The sequence below is a fragment of the Myiozetetes cayanensis genome, unplaced genomic scaffold (assembly GCF_022539395.1).
Source record: "Myiozetetes cayanensis isolate MyiCay16 unplaced genomic scaffold, myiCay2020 scf12, whole genome shotgun sequence".
Lineage (NCBI taxonomy): Eukaryota > Metazoa > Chordata > Aves > Passeriformes > Tyrannidae > Myiozetetes > Myiozetetes cayanensis.
The window spans coordinates 21876464-21899470 of record NW_026086826.1 but is presented as its reverse complement, the minus strand read 5'-3'; the positions used below and the strand labels follow the sequence as shown (position 1 = coordinate 21899470).

Genomic DNA, 23007 nt, shown 5'->3' with positions numbered 1-23007 from the left:
CAACATTTTCATATCTAAATGCTCATAAATAGTAATAACAATAATAAATTAATTTTGACCTGTAAATGACCTAAGAGATTTATTTAAACTGGGACAAAAAAAAAAAATCATGTTTCCTGAATATCAGATGGTGATCTCTGTAGACTCTAGGGATTGCCTGCTACTAATTCAAGTGGGATGGGAATCCGTATTAAAGTACAGAATATTTTTAAAAATATTTATTGAGTACTACAGAGGTTTGGTTTAGGTTTGTTTTGTTTTGTTTTTTTTTTGGGGGGGGGAATTGATTGTTATCAATTTGCTGTGTTGGATTTCAGGGTCATAATGACATTTGGGTTCTAGATGGCTGCAAGTTTGAGTGAAAAGATTTTGTTGTGAAGTGCTAAGGGTTTGGAATAGCTCTATTTGCTAATGCAGTCGTTAATCATAAGATGCATCTGTAAGTAGAGCCTTGGATGGAGCTGTATTGTGTAATATGTCTGTAATAACTGTTTAATAATATCATCTTTCTGTAAAATCTGATGTCTATCTGTTATGGCAGTTTGTCCTTATGATAGTGAGCAACCACAGGTAGCAGGAAGCAGGTACTGTAACCCTATGTCCTTTTTCAAAATCACTTCAGATCTTTATGGTAGTCTTTGGAAAGCATTGCAATGATTGGTAGAGTAATAAATCTCATCTATGGCTCATGCCAGATCTTTACAGTGTGGGTGGATGCAATCAGTGTCTTCATGGAAAGAAGTTCTTCAGAACTTTAGAAAGAAGTCCTGGTCAGATCGTGAAGCCAAATGAGGGGAGATTGGTGCTGTGGGACAGGAACTCAGGATGTGATGGTACATGTATTGCTGCCCCAAAGCATCAGAGAAAGGATTATGAAACTGCTTCTTTAAGAGAAGAGGTTGGATGCTGGGGCTGATATGGCAGTGGGGAACAGCTGGAAGGAGGCAGAGATGAAAAGACACAAAAAAGGGGTAGGAAGCCTCTGTGTCATCCTGCAAGGCCTGAGATAGCAACCAATGTCACTGAGGGGGTTTGGCATTTTGACATTTGTAATAGCTTATAATGAATGCACTGACATAATGATAACTTGTAGTAGCAACTGCAGTCCAGATGCTAAAACAAAAGGCATGTTTTTTTTCAAAAATCAGAGGATTTCTTTTTCGTGTAAGGAGTAAACAAGTATTGAAGGCATGATCACCGTTTCACGTTAGACTAAAGAGGATGAAAACCTAATGGCTTATAACCCTCATTTCTTCAGTGATAGCATTTTTTCCTCTTTTCTCTTTTTTTGTTCTTTCCTATTTCTTTTTATCTCTCTCTCTTTTTTTTTTTTTTTTTTTTTTTTTTTAAGTAGCCCTGATTTACTGCTAGTCCCTTGCCTCCTGTAACCAGCTCCAAAGCCAGGGAAGAGCTGGACTGGTGGGCTGGAAGAAGCTGTGGAATCTGCTAAGATTGTAATTCTAAGCCCACTTGGAAACAGTCATGGAAATAATGCACTTCATTTTCTTAGTGATTATATCTGATTCATTTTGAGGGAGAAGCACTGACACTCTTGAATTGATTCATCAAGATAGGTAGCATCTTTAGATGAGTATGGAACATTACCTGACCTTTGATGGATATTTTGATAAAAGCAGACACACAGGCCTAGGCAGAGTCTCCAGGAAGTGTAGGTAGAATACTGTCATTCTTCCACTCTAAGAAAGATTATAGGCAATTCTTAAGGGGGTGTGGGGGGGAATTCTTGTTCAGAAAAGTAGCTGAGAATGTCACTCTTCTCTAGAGGGTAAGGGTATTGTGCAGAATGAATACAGAGAGGAAGATGCAATATCTAATTATGAAAAATGTATTATTTTTCCAGTCAGGAAGGCATCTCATTCATATCTTAATAATGGTTAGAGCTGCATTACTGAAATGATTGTAGTGTCCCTTCTGAAAATTCTTACCTGGAGAAGCTTTTAAACTATTTTTGTGAGAGTTTTGCTAAGACATTGTAGTTTGTCTTCAAAATCAGTGTTACTAAGATTTTACTATTTTATTTATTTAAATCTGTGCCATTGAGAAAGAAGAGTTATTCACTAATTTAAATTTGAGCCAGTTTCAGTGAGATTCTCTATAGTGAAAATAAAATACATACTTATCAGGCTAGACATGCAAGCCACCCTATAGCCACCATTCAGGATTCCCAAATCATTAACAGGATGCCAGTTCTTATGGCATGTGGTTCTATGTATATAAGTAGACATACAGTAATTCTGAAGGGCCTAAAGTAGATATCTGTTTTCAGGAATGCACTTGAACCTTGATTATTTCACAGACATATAAGTGGTTTTGAGTGAAACATAATGTCAGAGACAGTCATTTTCATCTTATAGGTGAAGTAAAGAAATGTAATTTCCTTAAAAGACCCATAAACAGTTTTTTATGACAATATTACCCTAAAAAATATTTGTGTCATTAGAGGCAAAAGTAAGTGTTTGCAGAAATCAGACCACATATTTGTTTTAGTAAGTGCTGCTAAACATTAGTGATTAAAGGAAATGCAAAAGAAAAGAGCCTTGAGACACCTGTTCATCATAGCAGACTGTCACCTCATAGAGCTATTATAAAATATTTCTAATTCACAAATGGACTTCAATGCACCTTCATAAATACCTTACTGTTCCACAGAGCTCAGAGTGCTTTAGCAAAGAAAAGTTGTTATTTCCATGTTAAATGGAAACAGATCCGGATAGGCAATTTCTAAAAGGTCACTTGAAAAGCTGTTGAACAAAAAGAAATATTCTGGACCTTTTTCTGAGTAAGAAGCAAAAAAAAGGAGGGGAAATTAAGACAAAAGAAGAAGCATTTTTTTATTCAACCATTTAAGTTGGTTGGTTGTGACTGTTATTTCATAAAGGAAGTCACACACTTTGTAGTAAACTCAGGCAAAAAGCCATATTGAACATCCCAAACCAAGAGTATAACTCTGATTATTGTACAAAGTAAACCATTCATTTAATGAACCCTGTTAGTCATTTAGCAAAGCAGTAGGAGGCCTGTATGTCACCTGAGCTAGTTGCAGAAATCGTGGGCTAACATTGTGCATAAAGTGCTTGTCATCAAAACAAAGGGTGGACACAAGAACTTAATCTGATATTCAGCAAAGAGGTGTGCAGTAAGACTCAAGGAAATTAACCCTTCTCCCTGGGAGAGGATTGCTGTCAGCTTCAAAAGACAATTTCTGCTTACTTCCAGGCAGGGGTATAAAACTGAAGCAGAGATAAAAGGATTGCTTGGACAGTTGGGTCAGATCAGAGGGTGGCACTTTTCAAATGCTCTGGAGCATGAGCAAGAGTAAATCAAGAGCAGAGAAATAGTGATAATGCACTAATAATTTTGCAGCAGGGCTCAGTGTGTTTAACAGCTGCATTTAATCTTACGATCCAGAATTATTATGTCAGTTGCAGGAGGTAAATGCAAATGACAATTAACATTGTCATGATGACAGGTTTCAGTGAGGCAGATTGTTATAAAAGTGGCCATCTACCTTTCTTGTAAAAGAAATCCAACCCCCAAATCAAAACGGATCAGCTGTGCTGGTGATGCAAAGTCCTAATCCTATGTCTTAGGTCACAGTGACAACAACTCTTTGAGTCCTGTTTCAATCCATGGACATACAATAGTGTTTTCACTGGAGGTGGAAGGTGTTGCACAGTGCATGTGGTTGCAGTGCTGGTGCAGTCAGAAAGGCAGATGAGAAGTCTCACTACAGGAAATGTTATCATTAGGGAAATGATCTGTCACAAAATTCATTGTGATGCCACATTTCAGAACAAAAAGTGCTTCAAAGCTTTTAGCTCAAAACCAAATCCCTATGACTCCTTTTCATACAGAGACAGGAGATTTCACTTGTAATAAAGAAAGCTGGGAATGACTGACAGTGGGTGATGCTGAGTATTTGAAATGTTGGATGGTTCTTGACCACAGATTCCATCTGGATGCTTCACAGTGCAGTTGCTGGAGAAGAAACCAGATTGATTACAAATAGACTCTGTCTTGGTTGAACACTCATTTTTTTTATTTGATGACTCTTTGCTAATAATAATTAGATTTTATATTATTTAAGCATGCAGTGTTTGCAATCTTACTGGTGCATGTTTTTAGAATTGCTTTTGATGAATTTATTAATGTAATCACCCAGTTGGTGAGCACTAGCCCAGCTCGTGCCTTCTTTGTAGGTGAAGCCTTGCTATGAGGAAAAAAGAGGAAGTTGAAAAAATTCCTCAGTTTCTCAACTCAGACAGTTGTCATCTGCATGCTATAGAAAAAAAAAAAAGTTTTAAACATCATACAGGGCAGATTCTCCAGATCTGGGGGGTTCAAAGGATTCTCTGGACATGCAGGGGTTGCTCATCTTCTGCAAAAACAAATTCTGGCCACTTTCTTGGCTTACAAAGGCCAGAGGCATTTCGAGGACACGTCCAGGTCCATTGCACTACCTTTGTACTGTCAGCAAATTAATTATTAAACAGAATTAGTCTTCTGTTTTTCTTTTCAATGGCATTTCCTATCTGTCTGTCAGGCCAACTTCACTGAAAACAGCTGATTTTTTTTCTGTTTTCTAATTTTTGTAGTTCTGTTAAACATATAGAATTATTTGAGGTTTTTAATGTAGATGAGAGAAATTGTATTAACAGGAATATTTTTCAAAAGCTTAATAGTGCAAACTATGAAATAAAAAGAAAATCCATAAAAATTATAAGGTAGAAAAGAAACACATATGGAGAATCACACTTCAAACACCATTAAGTTAGACTGAAAATAGGGCATACAAAGAAATGGAGTTAATTTATTCAGTAGTATCAAGCTCCTAGTATACCTAACAAAAGGACTTCTGGCACAGTTTAAGGCCTTGGCAGAGATTTACCATGAAGAGCTTTGCCTTAAAAAAAGGTACTTGAAATCAGTCTTATAAAAATATATTCACACTTGGTATTGGAAAGTGAAAGATGCAAGTATGTTACATAAATATGATTTATTTCAAATATATGTATGCTATCTTCTGTGTATAATTTAAGTTACATCTCTGAAATCTATTTCTACAGAATATAAGCACTTGTCTTCTCTTGGACAAGTTGTTTAAAAGTCAGCTCTAGGAGAAGGCATTTTAGAATGTATGGCAAAGAAAATATACAAATGTAAACTGAACTCCTAGAACCTATAAGGAAATTATGAGAACACACTGTGCATGTGTGTGCCTGAGCCTAAATGGAGAGCAAGCAGTAAAGGCAGAAGGAAAAAAAAACCACCTGGGTCATGAGTGTTTGTACAGGTACTAGGGGTATTCTGAAGCTGGAAATCCACCTGAAGTGATGCTAACTACAGAGTTCTTTTAGGAAAGAACTCTGCATAAAGCTTATAAGTGTTGTCTTTAGAAAGTAAGTTTCAAAGCTAAATGTTGTGCAATTCCCACAACGTTTCTTGAAGGACTTACATGAACTTCCAATAAAAATAAAAACCAGCTGCCTAAGCATCAGTTGCTATGGTGGAGGTAGTCAATGTACTACAGGAATCATCTTTGGGCTGTAGATCAATGAAGCTTCAGTAATTAAAGAATACTTGAAATAGTCATAGCAGAATCATGAAAGGAAAAAGTACTTTGGATGTTTATGCTGGGCAAGTTGGATCATCTTAATCCAGGACAGCCACTGGATATTCTGTGCAGTGCTCATAGAAGGTAAACTACACTCTTATTTCTTAGATCTATTAGCTGTCTCACAGTGTAATACCCCGTGAGCTTTGTGCCATTGTGGTGGTTGCCTGTGTAGTGCTCTGTAGTTAAAAATGAAAAATGAGTCATTAGGGCAGCAACACTTTCTGGTACTTCAGTTTTGCAAACTTCTGTGTCTTCAAGCAATGTGGGCTGAAGTGTAAATGTTTTTGTGCATTGCTGCTGTTCACCTCACCCCAGTGAGGAAGTTCACTCATTTGTGGGCTGACAGGCAGCCTTGCCTGGGAATGGGAAGGCGCTTGCTCACAATGCAAGCTGAGAGCTGTTTTGCTTCGTACAGACCAGCGCTCTGCAAAATGGAGATAAAACTAAGGCACCCACATCCTGTCACACCATGTAGTTCTTGCAGGCTGCCATTTACCAGGAAATTGAGAGAAGTCCATTAGCTCCAAACGCTGCTAAAACAGCCAAGGGCTTGATTTCCCTTGTACTGCGTAGAGGTGAAAGCGAGCCCTGTGAGCGAGACCTTCTGCTGGGGCAGCTCAGTTTCTTCCTGGTGGTGTCAGAGAAGGAGCCAAAACCAGCCCTGGTTACTTGTTAGACATATCAGGTTTGCAGGTGAACATGAACTCTTAATTTATAGACTAATGCAACTTTTCTTGTACATCTGTAATCATTATTTGCTGTCAGTTCCCATGTCTGTTCTTATCCTTGCACAAAACATGATAAATACACAGCTTAAAATTATTGAAAAATTAAAATGTGGGGTTTTTTTAAATACCTCTACATTTCAGATAAAATTCTAGACTAGATAAATTGTCATTTATTTTTATCATTTCATAATGTTAGGAACTTACATTTTATTTATCTTTAGCAATAAACAGGGCTGACAGGGTCTGTTTTTGAAGTACTCATTTGGAAATTATTATCTTATCATCTGAAAAGAAACATAGATTTTAATTAAGCTTTCTAGTTTATCTGAAGTCAAACATTATTATCCCATTGAAATCTGGTCAAGACTAGGAAGATAAACATAGTGCCATGGTTGTATGTCACAGGCCTGCTGGGCAAGCAAACCTAAATTACTATCTCTGTAGAAGACTGCACTGATCTTTTTGATCTTATCTCCTCTGAATTTCAGAATTTCTGATCAAGTTAGCAGAGAGACAGCAAGCTGTCAGGGCATCCCTAAACAGGCAACCTAGATGGCAATTCTGAAGCAGCTCTAAGCTCCTAGTGAAAGCCTGGTGTAAGAACAGGTCACTGTTTAGGCTGTGGAGACTGAACACATCTTTTGCGTGGGGATTTTTGTCATGTGGAGGCATCATCATAGTCATGGGCCAGTTTCCTGCAGTGTGACATAAGCAGGTGCATGATGGTAAGATAAGGAAGGGCCAGGCAGGAAGGGACAGGACCCCTGAACACAGGAGACACTGCAGTTTAGAGGAGGCTGTGGAAGCTGCTTCAAAAGAAGGAGGGAATCGGGAGCTTCTAAGCATTGGATAGTAGAGGGAGCATGAGGCCAAAAAAAGAAACCAAAAAGTAGCCAATCACAGATGGCTCTTGCAGTTTTAGGCTCCCCAATGAAGAGTATACCATTGTGGGGTGGTGGATGTGCAGAATGCAGGACCTGCAGCGATCCCCAGTCCCCTCTCTGAGCCCATTCATCCACCAGCACTGCTTCACAAGCTGTTGTAGTGTCACCATTAACACAGAGCCTGGGAAGGAACATATGAAGACATTTTGTTGATCAAACTTACTGCTAGAGACATAACAAATTTAGCAGTTTTGTTACTTTTAAGCGTTCAAATAATTCTTTTACCTCTTCCTAGCAAGGTGGAGCACTGCAGTGGGTTTTATCTATTTTGTGTCTATATGTCTCTATATTTCTGCCAAACCTGCATACGAAGAGTGAGCAAAACTTCGAGCTGACCAATGTTGACCTCTCAGTTTTGTGCCCTGAGATCCAAAGTCAGAAATTTAACAAGACAATGGGAACCCTCCCGTGGTTAAGCCACTCAAATCTAAACTGCAGTTGATTTAAACTGAAATGGGAGTTTGACCAAATGCCTGACTAACTGTTATGACTCATAGTCAAAAAGGACACGACTACACGGTACAGCAAAGCAAGGCAGAGAGACCCCTGAACGAGCAGTAACATAACAAGTGGCAGAAGCAGAGTTTTTACAACCACATTTGGGAGCGTAGTGCCAAAGCTCATTAACATTGATGCAGTAAAAAATGACTTTCATCAGCAACTGCAGTAACTTAAAACTGAAAGACAAAGCAAGCTTGGCAATTAAGGCATTTTAGCATTGTGTACCTTTGCACAAGTAAAAGCATCTGCACTCCTGACTGGAGAGCAAATGCTCTGGCAAGAGGCCCACATTCCTCATGTAATGTCGATCTTTGTTCACAGGAAAAAAGCCATGGTCAAATATATTGCAACCGTTCTAATTTGAGAAGTACCCTGTGATACCAAGTGCAGTGGGATCCCACTCAGCCATCAGTCACTGATCTCAAAACTTCTATTTCCATTCATCAGAGGACCATGTTCCTTTGGGACAGCTGTCTGCCCCATCTATGTGCCAAAATATATTGACAGCCTTTAATTCAATTTTCTTTCACATCATGCTGTGGCCCTGGAGGATTGGCTCTTCATCCCCTAACAGAAACACGTTATATCCTTGGTATGGAGTTCCATTCTCTGATCACTTCATTCCATATTTTCCTGGAAGTTTAATAATATTCGTAAACATTTTCTTTGTCCCCGTCAAGCTAAGGAAGGCTTTATCCTGTCATCACTGCAGATGCCATTGCTCTGTCCTTAATGTCTTTGGGTCTTGGCTATGTAAAGGTACATAAAGAAGGTAATTTATTTTCAAAAGGAAAGGAAGATCCCACTGTGTTAACAATGCAGAATTGATTGGGTTTGCAGCAGACATTACAATGGGCAGAGAGAGCATCGTGCATTCTTGACCATGGATTTTCCTACAGTTCCCTACAAAACAATTTTGTGCAGAAAAATGGAAATTCAGAAGCTAGAATTTTATGTTTTTATAGATTTTTCAGAGTTTCTAGATGTGAGGATATTCTTGATAATCCTAACTAAAATGCTGCAGCTCGTTTGTCTTTCAGTAAAGTAATTTCAATTGCCTTGAGCACTGTTGAGCACCATTATAAGTTGTCTTTCATAATTTTAATGTGAATTAAACTGCCTTGAAAGTTGCAAGCAGTTTGCGGCATCAAGTATTACCAAAACAGACAAATTGATGAAGAGTTTGGGTGTGGATTCTGTAGACTGTGCAGGGTTTTAATCCTAGTTCAGTTTATCCAAGTACTAAGAGTATACACACTGGTGCAGAGGAGCCCATGGAAATCCAGGTAATTCCACACTGGAGTTGGTCTCTGTGCCTCAAATGAAGCTACAGAAAAGGCTCACTTGCCTTCCTGAGCCAGCAGAGCTGAAGGTTGAATTAACCACTGTCAGTCCTCACTTCCTATTTGTGTTTGTTGCTGGGGGGTTATTTGAGGTCTTATGTGTTATCTGCTAACATGCCAGACTCTGTAGCAGTCTTGACTCAGGTCATCTTTATTCAAACTATGGGCTTAATTCTTACTGAAGTCAACGATGAATTTGTGTGCAGAAGTACTTCTTTGAACACCTACCAAAACTTTTTATCTTTTGTGGATTTGTTATAAAATTATCATATCCTCAAATTTTGTGGGGCATACTCATGAAATGCTAAATAATAGGTGATAAATAATGTCTTCAAATGCCTTAATCTACACAACTGAGAAATTTCTTACATATTTCCTTAGTTAAAAATGAAAGAGCAGTTAATTTTACGAGGTCATGTGGTCACATATTCACCAGGATTTCAACCAAATGCTGTAAAATGTGGACTTTGAGAGAGAAAAATCGTACCCACATTTGCACATCCTGTGTCTCTCTGCTTCAGCTTTTCCATCTGTCCTCACAGAAGACAGTCCACATGCTGCTTCCAAACTGCTCCATCTATGTGTATGTGTGCATACAAACTGATACTTGTTTTACAGATCCAATTGGGTTTCTGACCTCCCACTTCCAAGTAGCAGTTGTTCTTGTTATTGTCATAAGATGTGTAATGCTACGACACACGCATTTCTTATTATTAGACATCAGAAATGTTTACAGGTCTGTGGAATTTCCTGCTTGTGCATGGCTGTGCCTATATAAAGAGTGTAAAATTATTTGGAGCATGAAATTGAATGTTCTCTTCACTTTGGCCCGAGGGCTTTCCCTGGGTCCCTATACATGGAAAGGTCCATAGAATTCTTTTCCTACATAAATTCTTGTCTAGCATCTTTATGTAAGATCTTTGATTTTGCTTTTCCTCCCCAGACCATCACTCAATATTTTTAAAAGTAAAAAAATTATAATTAAAAAAAAGGAAACTATTTATGAAATGCTAATGAAAATTGCTTGCCACATACAAAAGATGGAAGTGTAGACTGTTTATGTTCCTTTTGCCTTGAATTATTTCAAGTAGTACAGAAATTAGTCTTGTTCAAATCCCGAGAAACATGAGCTTTAGATTTCACAGGTTCTTTGCTGGAATATGGGGCACCACAATCTCTGTGAGCAGTGTAGAGTTGTTCCATTCCAAGCCTTTATTTTCATTTCCCAAAACATTCAGCATACTCTATCTTATAGGAAAGAACAGTCAGCACAGCATTTAAAGCAAAATCAGATGAACTTTTTTCACCTCCTTTTGCTTATGATCATCAGATGGTTTGTTAGTTAAAGCTGGAGCTCACATCTCATGTTTGTTATAATGAAAATAGCAAATAGAGAAAAAAAGAACACATTTAAAATGCAGTGAACGGCCCAGAGCTGGGCACCAAAATTGCTGATTTGATTTCAAAAGAAAAATAAAGAAGGAATGATGTTCAAGAAATCACTTTCACTTAACATTTTTTATTGAATTCAGGAGGAGTTGTGTGTACTCAGCTCTCTTCTGAAATCTGTTCATCATTACTTCTGACATGATATGAAGTACAGGTCCCTTCTTGATAGTGCTGACTCTGCTTCCCTGAAGGGACAAAGCCCAGGTTTTGCAAAGGTTTGGAGACAGTGGGAGGCTTTTGTGTGTGTGTGCAGGGCCCTCTGGGGAGCTCCAGTTCTAGGAGTTTCTCTCATCACAGCCCTACAACTGTTCCTGTTTATGCAATCAGACAGATGTGAGCATATTTTTTATGGTGCTTTCGGATCCCTGCAAACTTCATGATTTTAAATGGATTTCTAATTGCAGTATGCCCCTATCTCCACTTTGCATGGGATGATACACAGGCACAGAAATGAAGGGTACACCCAACCACTCATGCAGTACGTGACTAAAAATGGGAATCCCTGGGTAGGACTTGGTCACAGTCTCAGCTTTTCTCATTCTGGCTGAGTATAAAATGGATTTCAGGTTATATATCAAATATAGGCAATTTTGATTAAATAGTGGTAATGTCTGCTTTTCCATAAAAAAATATTGATAAATTTTAAAAGGCAGTTTTTTAAATGATAATGATATGCTTCCCTGAATGATTTACTTTTCAAATGATTGTTGAATTAGTAATGGTGGTAGAATCTGACTCTTACATGATGCTTCCTGTCAACATTTTGTGTGTATATATTACTGTGTTTTAAATTGTACCCTAACAAGCATGCAGTTGATTTAGCTGTTGGTCAGTGAATATTGTTTGTCACAATATTTTATGAATACCAAAAATGTTTTTCAGTAGCATATTTGATGAAGGATGTTCAGTTCTGATCATGTTTGGCCTGAATGTCTGGAGGAAAATTTGAAAAGTGAGGATAGTAGCCAAGTAAAATCACTCTCCCTTGAAAGAAAGAGAGTTTGCTGGGTGCAGCTGGCAGCCCTGGGAGGGCGAGGAAGCTGCCCAGCAGGCAGAGTTGGTATGGGAACGGTTCTCCACTGAGCTGCCTGATTTTTTTCCCCTCTGTACTCTCTATCCTTTCAAGAAACAGAAGCTAGTTGTCTATCAGCCAGTGCTGGTTAGGATCTTCTCTTCATGCTGGAAGAAATCTGGGTCATAGGAGATGCCTGAGACTAGCAGGATAGTTTAGAGCATTGCTGCTTGGAGATGTGAGGCTGGGACTTCAGCTCAGGGAGCAAAGGGACTGCTGAGGGTCCTGTTAAGCTCGGAGCAAGAAGTTGTAGAAATAAAAATGACAGATCATTGGAAAAGGAAATTTTTGTGCCACATCTTTATTCTGATTTGTGCCTTTCTGTGGCAGTTAAGAATCTTTCAAAGGCTGGGGCTGTGCAGGCAGAGGAACTGAGCGCAGTAAAAGCCAGCACTGTGCACTGGAGGTGCAGAGCAATGGCACATGCATTACTCTGCTGTGGAATAAAGCAGCTAGTTTTCTTTAACCCTGAACTGAACAACCATCAGAGAATTCAATTAAAACTTAATTTTGGGAGTAGATAAAGTCAGATCCTCACTCAGATCTTCACTCTGACTCCAGTGTGCTCATTTGAACCTGTTCTCATCAAAGACAGCAGCTGACTCCCCCAGTCCCAGCATCTGGCTCTGAAGAGTTGCTTCAGTAGCACCAAATGTCACTGCAATCCAAGAAGTTTTTAGGGGCTATTAAAAGGATGGATTTATGAATTTGCACAATACTAGAGTGTTGTTTGGGGATCCTGTTTGTAGAGTAGGCTTTTTCTAAGAATTTGTGCTTTGTTGTTGTTTTAGTATTTATTTTGTAACATTGGAAATGTTCCTTTCCTTTTTTCCATTCTGTCTGACTCAAACATTGAAGAATACTGATATTCCTTCATTATAAATAATATGAAATGAAGATAAGCAACCTGACCTTGAAATTCAGACTTTCATCTGAAACTTTTACTGGCTCAGAATGCAATGTGTATCTAAGGTTACCAGAAAAAAAAAAAAGGCGGGGGGGCAAAAAAAAAGCTTAAATGAAATGTTATGGTGTTTTTTCAGAGCCCCTGTGTTTTCTTTCCGTTTTTGATTGTGTTTTGATCCCATTTTGTAGGACAGCTAAGTATTTGCAAACCCAGGTGATGTCAGTTGGAGACAGAGATGTTCAGAGCAGCTGAATATCAACCATTTACCCTCCTCCTCCACTCCCTCAGGCCAGTTAGCTATTTTTATTTGGGTTTTTAACATAGCAGAGGATCAGAGAAAAATACTATTGCAAAAAGGAATAACTCACAGGCAGATGTCATTTCTCGAAAGAAAAGTTCATTTCTTTTTAAAAATCACTGGCTGAATCTTTTTGAAAATCACTGATTAGAGTCCTCACTGAGATAATGCTCCCAGTAAGTACAGAGCTGTTGATGCAAAGACTCCATGCGAATAGGTCTCGAGCAAACAGAAGATATTTCTGGTTTACACAGGCTTCATGTTGTCAGGGGCTAAAATGTTGATGCTAGAATCATAGACTCATAGAAAGGCTTGGGTTGGAAGGGATTTTAAAGATCATCTAGTTCCATCCCCCACTCTTCATATGGTACTAAACTGTTTATGCTTTGAAGTTTGAGCTGATTAAAGATAATTTAGAGAGATATTTTCAAGTTGTTTCTGTTTTTTTTAGAGCAAAGGACCCATTTTCTCTTGCTGGCAAAATTACATAAAAAGCAATATGCAATCAGGAAGAACTACAAAACCAGATAATGCTTTAATCTTGAAGGGGCTCAGAGATATCTGCCTCTGAGATTCAGAGAAGCAAGTCAGATATTTAAATCAACCATGGTCCAATGAAAAAGTCTGAGATGAAGAAGTTTACCCCTACCTCACACTCACTCTTATCACAGTCATTTCTCAGCTATAGCCTCTTCTTCTGATCAAAACTCTTTAGAACTGAGTTGCCTTCAGCTGTCCTCCATAGCTCCCCAGGACTATTAGAGTTGGTAATTACAGAAACACGGGAGCAGGAATTTAGAGGACAGTGTAATAGCTGTAAGTTCTTTCCTCCTTCTGCTTGCCATAAACAATATCCATTCAGCAAACCTAGAGGCAGCCTGTCCGTACCACTAAGAAGAGCACTGTGGAGATCAAGTGTTTCTTTCTGCATAGATGTAGGAGAGGAAGATCAAGGAAGGTACAGCAGGGCCAGAAAGATCATGACTGAAGTTAGGGACTGGGTAGCAGACAAGTTTAGCGTGTGGATCTGGCTGATGACTTTGTGTGTGCACAAATACTGACAATATATAGAGGGCAAAGCAAATACTAGCACAGTTTTTCTGTTGTGTGTAGCACAAAATTGCCAAGCAAATATCGCATCTTCCAGTCCTCGTGGACAGGTGTTTCTTTATGACTGTGGATAGTAGCCAGTGTTTCATAGTGGAAGTAACTGTTACATCAGGGTTTGACATTCTCCTCCCTTGCAGACAATTCACAGGGTGACAAGTACTCCCTGCAAAGCAGCCCGGACTTTATCCCAGAGATTGCCACCCTCCCCAGGCACATCGGATTAATGAACCTGTACAACTAAAAATAATTACTCATGCAAACGTGATGAAAAGGAGTTTAACAGGGAAATTTCAAGCCTGCACTAGAGAAGTGGTTTAGCACTAAGATAGGTCTGATTGCTTGAGCATGTGGGTGCTATGGTAACTCAGCTTCACCACTTGGAAGCACTTGAGCTCTAAACCGCAGTAAGCTGCACCCTCTTCCTTTTGAGGAGGGTTCTGTAGAAGAAAGGCAGAAGTAAGCAGCATGAGAGAAACCACAGAGCAGCAAAGGTGTCGTTAGCTGTAGTTGTACAAGTGGGTTACTGCAGTTAAAGTCGCCCTATGAAGACTGAGGGTGTCATTTAAAGTACGGCGCAGGGATATTGTGCCTGCTAAGCACACAATATTCCTGCATGGTTATTTTAGGCTTGTGAGAGCTTTGTACCTGGCAAAAAGGACTTGATTTGCTGCTTTTGGTTTTTGTTCTACTTCGGGTTTATGGTTTTGAGAAATTCTACGTATCACTGGTAGCAAATGTTGCTTCCATTAAATAAATATTTCCTGGTGGAAATGTCTCTTTTGATCTGTGTTTTTATTTTTCTCTGGAAAAATTAAACTCTTATGTTTATTTGGCATAGTCAGAACCAGAAAATTACTTTTTGTGAGTGATCAGTAGTATTTATTTAATTTCAGTCTAGTTGAGAAAAAATAGTATTTCAGGATTTTCCTTGTGTTTTTTTTTTCTTATCCTTTTCTTAAGACAGGCTCAATATGTTAGCAGAAGTTACACCTGGTATTAATTTGTTTTAGCTGATGAATGCTGACAAACTTTGATGTTTGTATTTCCTCCTCTTTCCTGAGCTTGCAGCATTATGTTCCTCCTTGTATCTGTCAGCTGTAAATTCTTAATTCTGTCTCTTTCTTCTGGCTGCTGCCCTTGTAGTTGATTGCTGGTTAATTTGAATTTTTCGCCTTCTCCGTTGCTGTAAGTGCTGATTAACGCTTATAGTTGACTCTGAAATAGAGAAGGGTAGAGACAACTCCAGTCCTGGAAGGTGGGCAGCAAGGAGAGGGTCATAGAACAAGCATGAATTCCAGAGGTCAGTTTTCACAAACAATTTAATACCACATTAGCTGTAGTGTAGGCCTGCACTTATTCCTGAGCTGTGCTCTGCAGGATGAGCCGAGGCTTCCCCAGTGCAATTCAGGTCCCAGCACTGGCAGGTGTCTTGGGACCAAAAAGGCTTTTTACTCCCCAGATACAGGTTTTAACCACAGATTAAAGGTGGCAAGAAAGAATGCCAGGATCAGGCTCTGAGGCAACAGTGCAGTGTGTTAAGGAGTGGTTATGGGAGGCAATTATTAATGAACTTGTACAAAAGGAAATCTTTCAAGAAATCAAATGGAAACTATTTTAATTATCATTCTGAAGAGTCAGAATGGATGTTACTGATGCCAGAAGGAAACAATCGGCATTTCTCAATCAGAACCCTTACGAATTTCTGTTAAATTAAAATTTACTGTTCCTAGATTATATCCTTGATATCTGGTGAAAATAAATATAGTCAATATTGCCCGTGGGAAAGATATTATAATATTTATTTAATTCTAATTCCTATGATTGGTATAGGGCTATGAAGACTTTTACCAATTAGATTATGGATAACTTTGAAGTGATTTGATGGCTGCATCTTCAATGACCACAAGAGTGGAGTTTTTTTAGAGCCCTTCCAGTTATACAAGAAAATTCTACACTGTAAACTCAAATGAGTAGTTAATTTTCTGACTCAGAGCATGCAATATTTCACATATTTTTAATATGAAGCTTATACAGCATTTTTAAAATCAGTTTTCAAAAAGCAGGAATTTGTCTGGAAACTGGGAATGGATTTGGGTTTTCCCCCACCCCCAGAGCCAGTGATAAGGAATAAAGTGTAATTCTGCAGTTTGTGATTATGAAAGCACTTCAGCACACATAGATCCCACGTATAAAATTTGAGGGGTCCTCTGTGGTGTAGAATTACTCAGATGTTGAAGTGCTTGCTAATCTATTCTTAGGTCTGCACAGATTTGTTTATAAAGTAGCAATGGATCCCTTTATTTTGTGTTTGCAGCAAAAAGAAGCAGTAACATCTCTGGCCCTGATGCTCATTTACTTTAAGGTCTCTTTAGCTGGTTCTGGCAGCACAAAGGAGCCTTAAAGTAGGTGTGAATTACATCCTATCCCACTTGAAGTTTAAAAATAAATCAAAGAAGGGCGGCTGGCAGCAGTTTGTAAGGCTCCTTGCCTTACTCACCCTTCACTTCCCACCAGGAACTGTTCTTTTTTTTTTTTTATTTTGCAATTTAGTATTGGCTTGCAGTGGAGCTGCAATGTCTGTGCTGTTTGCTAGAAGACCCCCTCGGAGAGCTTTACTCCATCTGAACAAGCAGCCCACATCCTGTTGCGTTCTGTGCAGATGTGAAGAGCCCTGACCCTGCTGAAGCTGTGCTGCTCAGCTGTAAAGAGAGGGGAGACAGAATCTGGACCTACACAAGCTGTTGGTGTAAAATGCTGCCTGGTGGGGGTTGCTGGGGTCTGTCCAATATGCCAAAGGCTGGAGAGATCCTGGGAAAAGGGCAGCAGCTCTGCAGAATCACTGAGCGTTTTTCCTGGCAGCAAAACCCAGCTGCCAACTGTTTTACAGACACGAGGCCGAGAGGAAGGATTACTTCCTCTGCCCCCTCCCAGCTCTGGCAAAGACACGCGGAGTACAGCTGGATGTGAAGAGCCAGCTGGTATGGTACCACACTAGATAAAACACCAAATGCACTGTTAGAAGAAGAGGCATCCTCCTTTCCACACTTCTCTATGCTGTGTTTCCCAAGGAATGCAATCCTGCAGCAATCCTGCGCTCAGAGGGGACAGCGCAGTCCCCTGCCCAGCCCAGCAGGAAATACAACACTGGGTCCACTTTACTCACTGTGCAAATTAAGCAGCAGAATGGAATTAAAAGGCATGTTCCCTGTCATCAGCTAATGTATTTTCGCACCTATAAACATGATAATGTTTTTAGACTCTTAATGCCAATTCAACAGTATCTCCATCTTATCAGCTGGAGTTTGAGTTATTAATAACATCACACACACAGGAAATGTGTGCTGGCACTTCCTTCTGCTGGAGAGGATCAGACCCTGGATTTACTTGAAATACAGCGTCTTTTAACATATTCTAGGGCTGAGTTGTATCCTGCTGAGTCGCTTGGTCCTGCCAAGTGGAAAGCATTTTCCTGAGAGGGCAGCAATAAGCTGTCTCCTCATATGACTGGACTTACATGGGTGTGGCCACAGTTCAGTGCAGTGGGTGCAGTCAGTACTGCAGAGGTGATGTAGCAGCTGCTGCACTCCCAAATGTGACCCAGGCAGCCTGCTGTCCTAAGGCTTTGAAGTGATAGACTTTTACTTTTGGTGGCCTGGTTCCTTTCACAGTTTTTCCATTTTCTCTTCTTGTTGAACACTGAAAGGTTTCTTCATAATGCAGTAGTCTCATGTTTCACTCACAGGGCCTGTGTGTCTTTGAGCTTTCAGGTGAGAGGGGTCAGCTCATTCGTGTTTTTAGGTGTATTTTGTTGGCAGCCTGTCATTCCACCTAAAACCTCTCTTACTTCCAGCAGCTGCATTCTGTCTGCCAACTGGTAGCCAGAGAGGAAAGGGAATGAAAGCAATTAGCCAGGTTCCCATCTGCCTTTGGGATGTGCTGATTATATCCTTTTCCAGGGCACCTGCTTACGGCCACATCTGCTCAAACATTACTGACGGGTTGCAAATCTCTCAGTCAAGTCAGCAGGAACCAGCTGGTGGCCAAATCAGGAGAGGGGAAAGGGAAGTTTAGAGAAGTTCCTTCAGTAGTAGGAACTTTGTGGATGCTCTAATTCTTCCACTTGAATTATCTACACATGCTGTTTTCAAAATGTCTTATGGCTGGACGCGGTTTAAATTTTGAGAAAAGGTTCCTGTTGAAACTCATACAAACTTGAGTAGTTTGGTAATCATCAGGCTTTTATAGTGCACAGCATGTTTTTTAGAGGGTTGGATACCCTTATTAAATTTTAAAAGATATTTTTAGATTGCAGCCTTCAAACTTCCAGAGTTATGTTTTAGAACATAGACCTGAGCAGACAGTTTTGTCTTCGAGTTTAACTTTTTTAGCCCGAGGTTAGCTCAGACATATTTGTCTGTGCTGTGGGACATTTTTGAAAAAAATGAATTAGTTGTAGCAATATACCTTCTAATCTTGGAGTAGGAGAGTCTGCTCTATTGGGATCCTTCTTTATTTTGCTTCATTTTACCCAGTATCTCTCAATAAGGTTGCACAAGGAAATGTATCTGCTTTGCTGTTTGAGAGGATTTTTTAATGTTCTGGTGCCACCTATTGAATTCTTTTCAACTGCATCCTATTCCGTTGCCATAATAAAGCATGTCAGAGAATAGAATCACAGAAGAGCAGGAGACTTTTAAAATGCTTAGAAGGACATAAAACTGCCGTGAAATTTTGTTAAAAATGCCAGTGCTTAATTGGAGGGAGAAAAAAGGCAATCTAGGACTGTTCCAAACTGTTTTAAGAACGTGGTCTGAGAAGGCAGTTGGAGTAAACAATTTCTTGAGGTCACTTCTAGCCTGGAGTTGCATGATTATGTGTAACATTTAGCATCTGTCACTGTGAATGAGCAAAAAACCTCACACTAAATTGAAGCTAGTAGTGCTAGTCTTAACTTTACAAGGGAGTGGATGGGGAGAATTACTTTCACAGGAATCTTAAGGAAGTGAATGAGGCATCCAGAAACAACACTGTGGCAAGCTTATGAGCCCACTACTTGGAAGAGGAAACTTTGATGTATGTGTATTTTTGTCTCCATTATGTTTGCATGAGAGATCAGTAAATAGCTTGAAAAGTATTTCTGAATGTTTCTTTAATCTCTGAGCAGAGTTTGATTCAGAATGTTTTCTGCAACTTCTAGTATTCTGTTCTTGGAAAAGTTTTTTAAGTGAAGATTGATCTGTGTAGATGCTCACAGAAAATTAATTTTTGGCTTGAGGTATATGTGATGTGCTGAACCAGAGTAAGATTTGGGAAGGAGGGGGAATAATTGATTCTTCAGCTTTGGAAACAGACAAATCCCATTATGGAATTTAGAGCAACGAAATGCCAGTTTTCAAACACTGAATTTTAGAAGAAAATGTGAAAATGCATTCAAAGTTAATTGCCCATGACAAATATGAATATGATACAAATGTTAGCTTTTACAAGGTTCTTTGGCATTTTCATGTATATAATTAGATTATGCAATTGTTGTAAAGAAACGTTCCAGACAGGAGATTTCAAATGCTGAAGGTACACTGATATTTCAAAAGATCAGCTATGTTTTTGTTTCTGATCTGCAACACCTCTCATATCAGGAGATCTGCTAACATTCTGTAGCTTTGAAAAGAATATGTGATCTGTGTTTCAGTGGAGAATATATGGAGAATGAATTAACATACTAGACCTGTTAATATAGCAGCTTCTAAATCCATGTTATTCAGTCTGTTGTCTGTCTAATACTTTTTTAGACATTATACTCTAACAATTAAGAGCAATTTTATTTTGACAGTTTCATATGATTTCAGGCAAAGTGTAGGCAGACCATGTCCTCATGTCGTGGACCAAATTTTAAGCAACACCTCTGCCCACTTCTGTAAAGAAAGAAATAGCTGTCTCTGCATCACTGTTTTTAGCTGAGCTTCATTTGACTTCTGTTGATACTTTTTCTGTAGGATATCAGACTACCAGCTTTTTCCAAATTTTAATTTGTAGTAAGAGGCCTTGAATAATGTGCAGCCTACAAGAAATTCAACTGCTCACTAGAAAAATATTTACAAGACATAAGTTTTGTTTACATTCATGTTCATATCATGGCTTATATACACACTTCATGATAGTTCTGAGCACAAAGAAATTGCTCATTGTCTGCAGGTGACTTTATCATCACTGGCTGTGGGGTTTTTTAATGGCTCTTGTTGGTTTTCTGAACTGTGCACAATCCCTGGTGGCTGTTGAGCAGCCAACACCTGTGCTGCTGCTTGTCGATAAGGATAAAATCTTAGGAGTTCCAGGAGATCTGCCAATGTCGATCTTCTGTGTCAGAGATGAGAGACGTGGTTTTGATGCTGGTACATGGACAGGCCAAGTGAACGTGTATCTTTCACAGGTTTTGCAGTTTGTCACATAAACCTGATTTTTTTGGCTTTAAAGGTTGAAGGAGTTTGCTTTCAAAAGTGTAGAGCTACGGCAGTTGTGAAGTGCCATGTAGGGAAGCTGAAGTAACAGAGAAATTATAAACAGGGAAGTACTGTCTGAAAAACACATGTTCCACAGAAAAAAAGATACATAAATTCCAAGATACAAATACAGTGGGAAAGAACTAGTAGAAAAAGAGAGAGAGAGAAGGAGAAAGGAAGAGACAGGTGGATGAAAATTTATGGAATAGTCCCAGCAAGGAGTGTATGAACAAGAAGGTTTGTTCCTTGTTGAAAGCATAACCGGCTGTTTTAGAGGGATATGTCTGGAGGGAACTTTTGGGATGGATTTCAGGATTCTTGTGTCAAAGTGGAAGTTTATAATCCTCAAAATTAGTAAAAGATTGTAGCCTTCTGGTACTTAAAAGGGGCTTATAAAAAGAGGGAGAATGATTTTTTATATGGACAGAATAGTGATAGGACAAGGGAGAATGGTTTCAAAACTAAAAAAGACGAAGAATTTAGATTAGATGTTAGGAGGAAATTCTTTACTATGAGGGTGGGGAGGTACTGGAACACATTGACCACAGAAGTTGTGGATGCCCTGTCCCAGGCATTGTTCAAGGACAGGTTGGATGAGACCTTGAGCAACGTGATCTAGTGTATGGCATCTCCGCCCATGGCAGGGCTGTTTGAACTAAGTGATCTTTAAGATCTCTTCCAACATAGGCCATTCTATGATTCTATGATCATATACTTAATATTTTAGGGGGTCTGGTTGTTGCTACATCCAATAAATATTACTTAGGAATGTGTATTTCCATGGGGAAAGATCAACTGATAGTTGGAAGGAAGGAATGTGTCTTTTTATATTTTTAGCATATGATTGTGTTTAATGCCTTGAAAGTTTAATTTATGCTTTCTCTCTCTCTTTCTCTTTTTCAGGAGAAGATGCAGCAATGACTACACCTGGTAAGAAACTTACTTTGCATGGACAGAACTGCATTGATTTTTATTTTTTTTTCTGACAATTCCTTCTTTCCTTTGCCCACACATGGTTACTTCACAGAGTGTGTCATTCACTTCACAAAATGCAATATGCTGTCTTGATAGGCAAGAATAACAGATGAGTCTGGTTTTGAGTAATGAGTTTGAGTGTATTTTAAAACACAACATTTAGCGTGAAAGAGGTGCAGTCAGCCCCAAAAAGGGTTATACTCACTGGATGTTCATCTGACACCTGTTGGACCCCCTAACACTCTGAGTGTTCCGCGTGCCTTTGCTTACTAACAAATTCCCAGTGTGAGGGTGCTCCAGCACTGCGCTCCTGTGTTGTGGACAGCTCTGTGTTCCTCCCTGGGCGGGCAGACTCCGAGCATTAACAAAACTGCTGTACCTCTCACCACAGGTGTCTCTCCTGCAGACAGCACATACTTCTCCACGCACTCAGGCTCCATCCCTACCAAGGAACTCATCAATCCACCACACGACAGCAGTGCTGCCCTCACCACACGCACTCCCATTGACTCCGAGAGTCCTTCACCAGGTTTGCCTTCTTCCTTTAGATGCCACTCCCCGCTCTCAGAATTGTAGGGGAAGGCTAAGTAGTTCAACGTCAAGGTAGCCTTGTTCAGCTTATGGTTCAGCAAATGGAAAAGGTGTCTGCAATTTGGCACAGGATTATTACCAGGACCTGGTATCAAAGTGCCAGCTGCTGTCAACAAGGCTGCTACCAGTGCAAGAGCAATAGGAATGGACCTGAAAGAAAATATAGAAACCTGTCTCTGGTTTATGAGGAAGGGGATAAATATTGAGTTATAGTAAGTCATACAGTGGCAAATGAACACTACGAGAGTTCCTTGTACCTCGGAAAATTCATTTGTAAGTGGTATACTCCTAAAAATCTGCTCCCTTTAAAAATACTCATTTTCTATTTTATTTGCTATCCTAACATTACTTTTCTTTCAACTTTCTTCTCCAAGTTACAAAAATCCCCCAAGAAATAAAGCAGGGAAGGGCTGTGGTATAAGACATTTCTGATGTCATAGCAATATGAAAAAATGAATTTCACTTTTAATGCTGATATGTTGTTTATTTCCTTACAGATGATTACAATTCAACATCCTTGCACAGCACCACCTCACCAGTCAGCACGCCAGCAAACACTGGGATCACCCCCACTCACACAATAGGTGACAAACTTGCACACAGTTACCACAATTATGATGCTTGAAGCACAGAAAATGTGCTAGAATGAGGCAATTCATTTTGGATTTCTGTTATCAAACCTAAGCATACAAATCAAGCATATAGCTGTATTAAACTTCAGGGGGTTTTTAGGAATCTATGTGTGATTTTGGAATATTCTTGTGTAACTTTGTATTCAGAAATATTAAAAACAGTTTGATTTCTAGTTCAGTGATGTCATAAAAAAAATTGTGAAACACACATGATCTCTAAAATAACTTGTTAAACAATGGGGTTTTATATATAGCTGATGTTTTCTTCCCTATTTCAAATGCAAGAGGAGTGCTAGGTAAGTTTAGTTGTATTGGACATATT

The 23007-nt window shown here is 39.3% G+C and overlaps 1 protein-coding gene across 3 annotated transcripts in view; it reads left to right on the top strand.

Annotated features, from left to right (window-relative positions):
• The window catches only part of PTPRC (protein tyrosine phosphatase receptor type C), a 59140-nt gene that overhangs the window by 11461 nt on the left and 24672 nt on the right, over nt 1-23007 (top strand). Inside the window, exons 3-5 of one of the 3 annotated variants that reach the window (XM_050306571.1) lie at nt 21391-21417; nt 21854-21991; nt 22551-22637. In XM_050306571.1, the coding sequence (XP_050162528.1) occupies nt 21391-21417; nt 21854-21991; nt 22551-22637 (252 nt within the window). The remainder of the gene's footprint in view (nt 1-21390; nt 21418-21853; nt 21992-22550; nt 22638-23007) is intronic. The other 2 variants (XM_050306572.1, XM_050306573.1) reach the window with 2 other exon arrangements.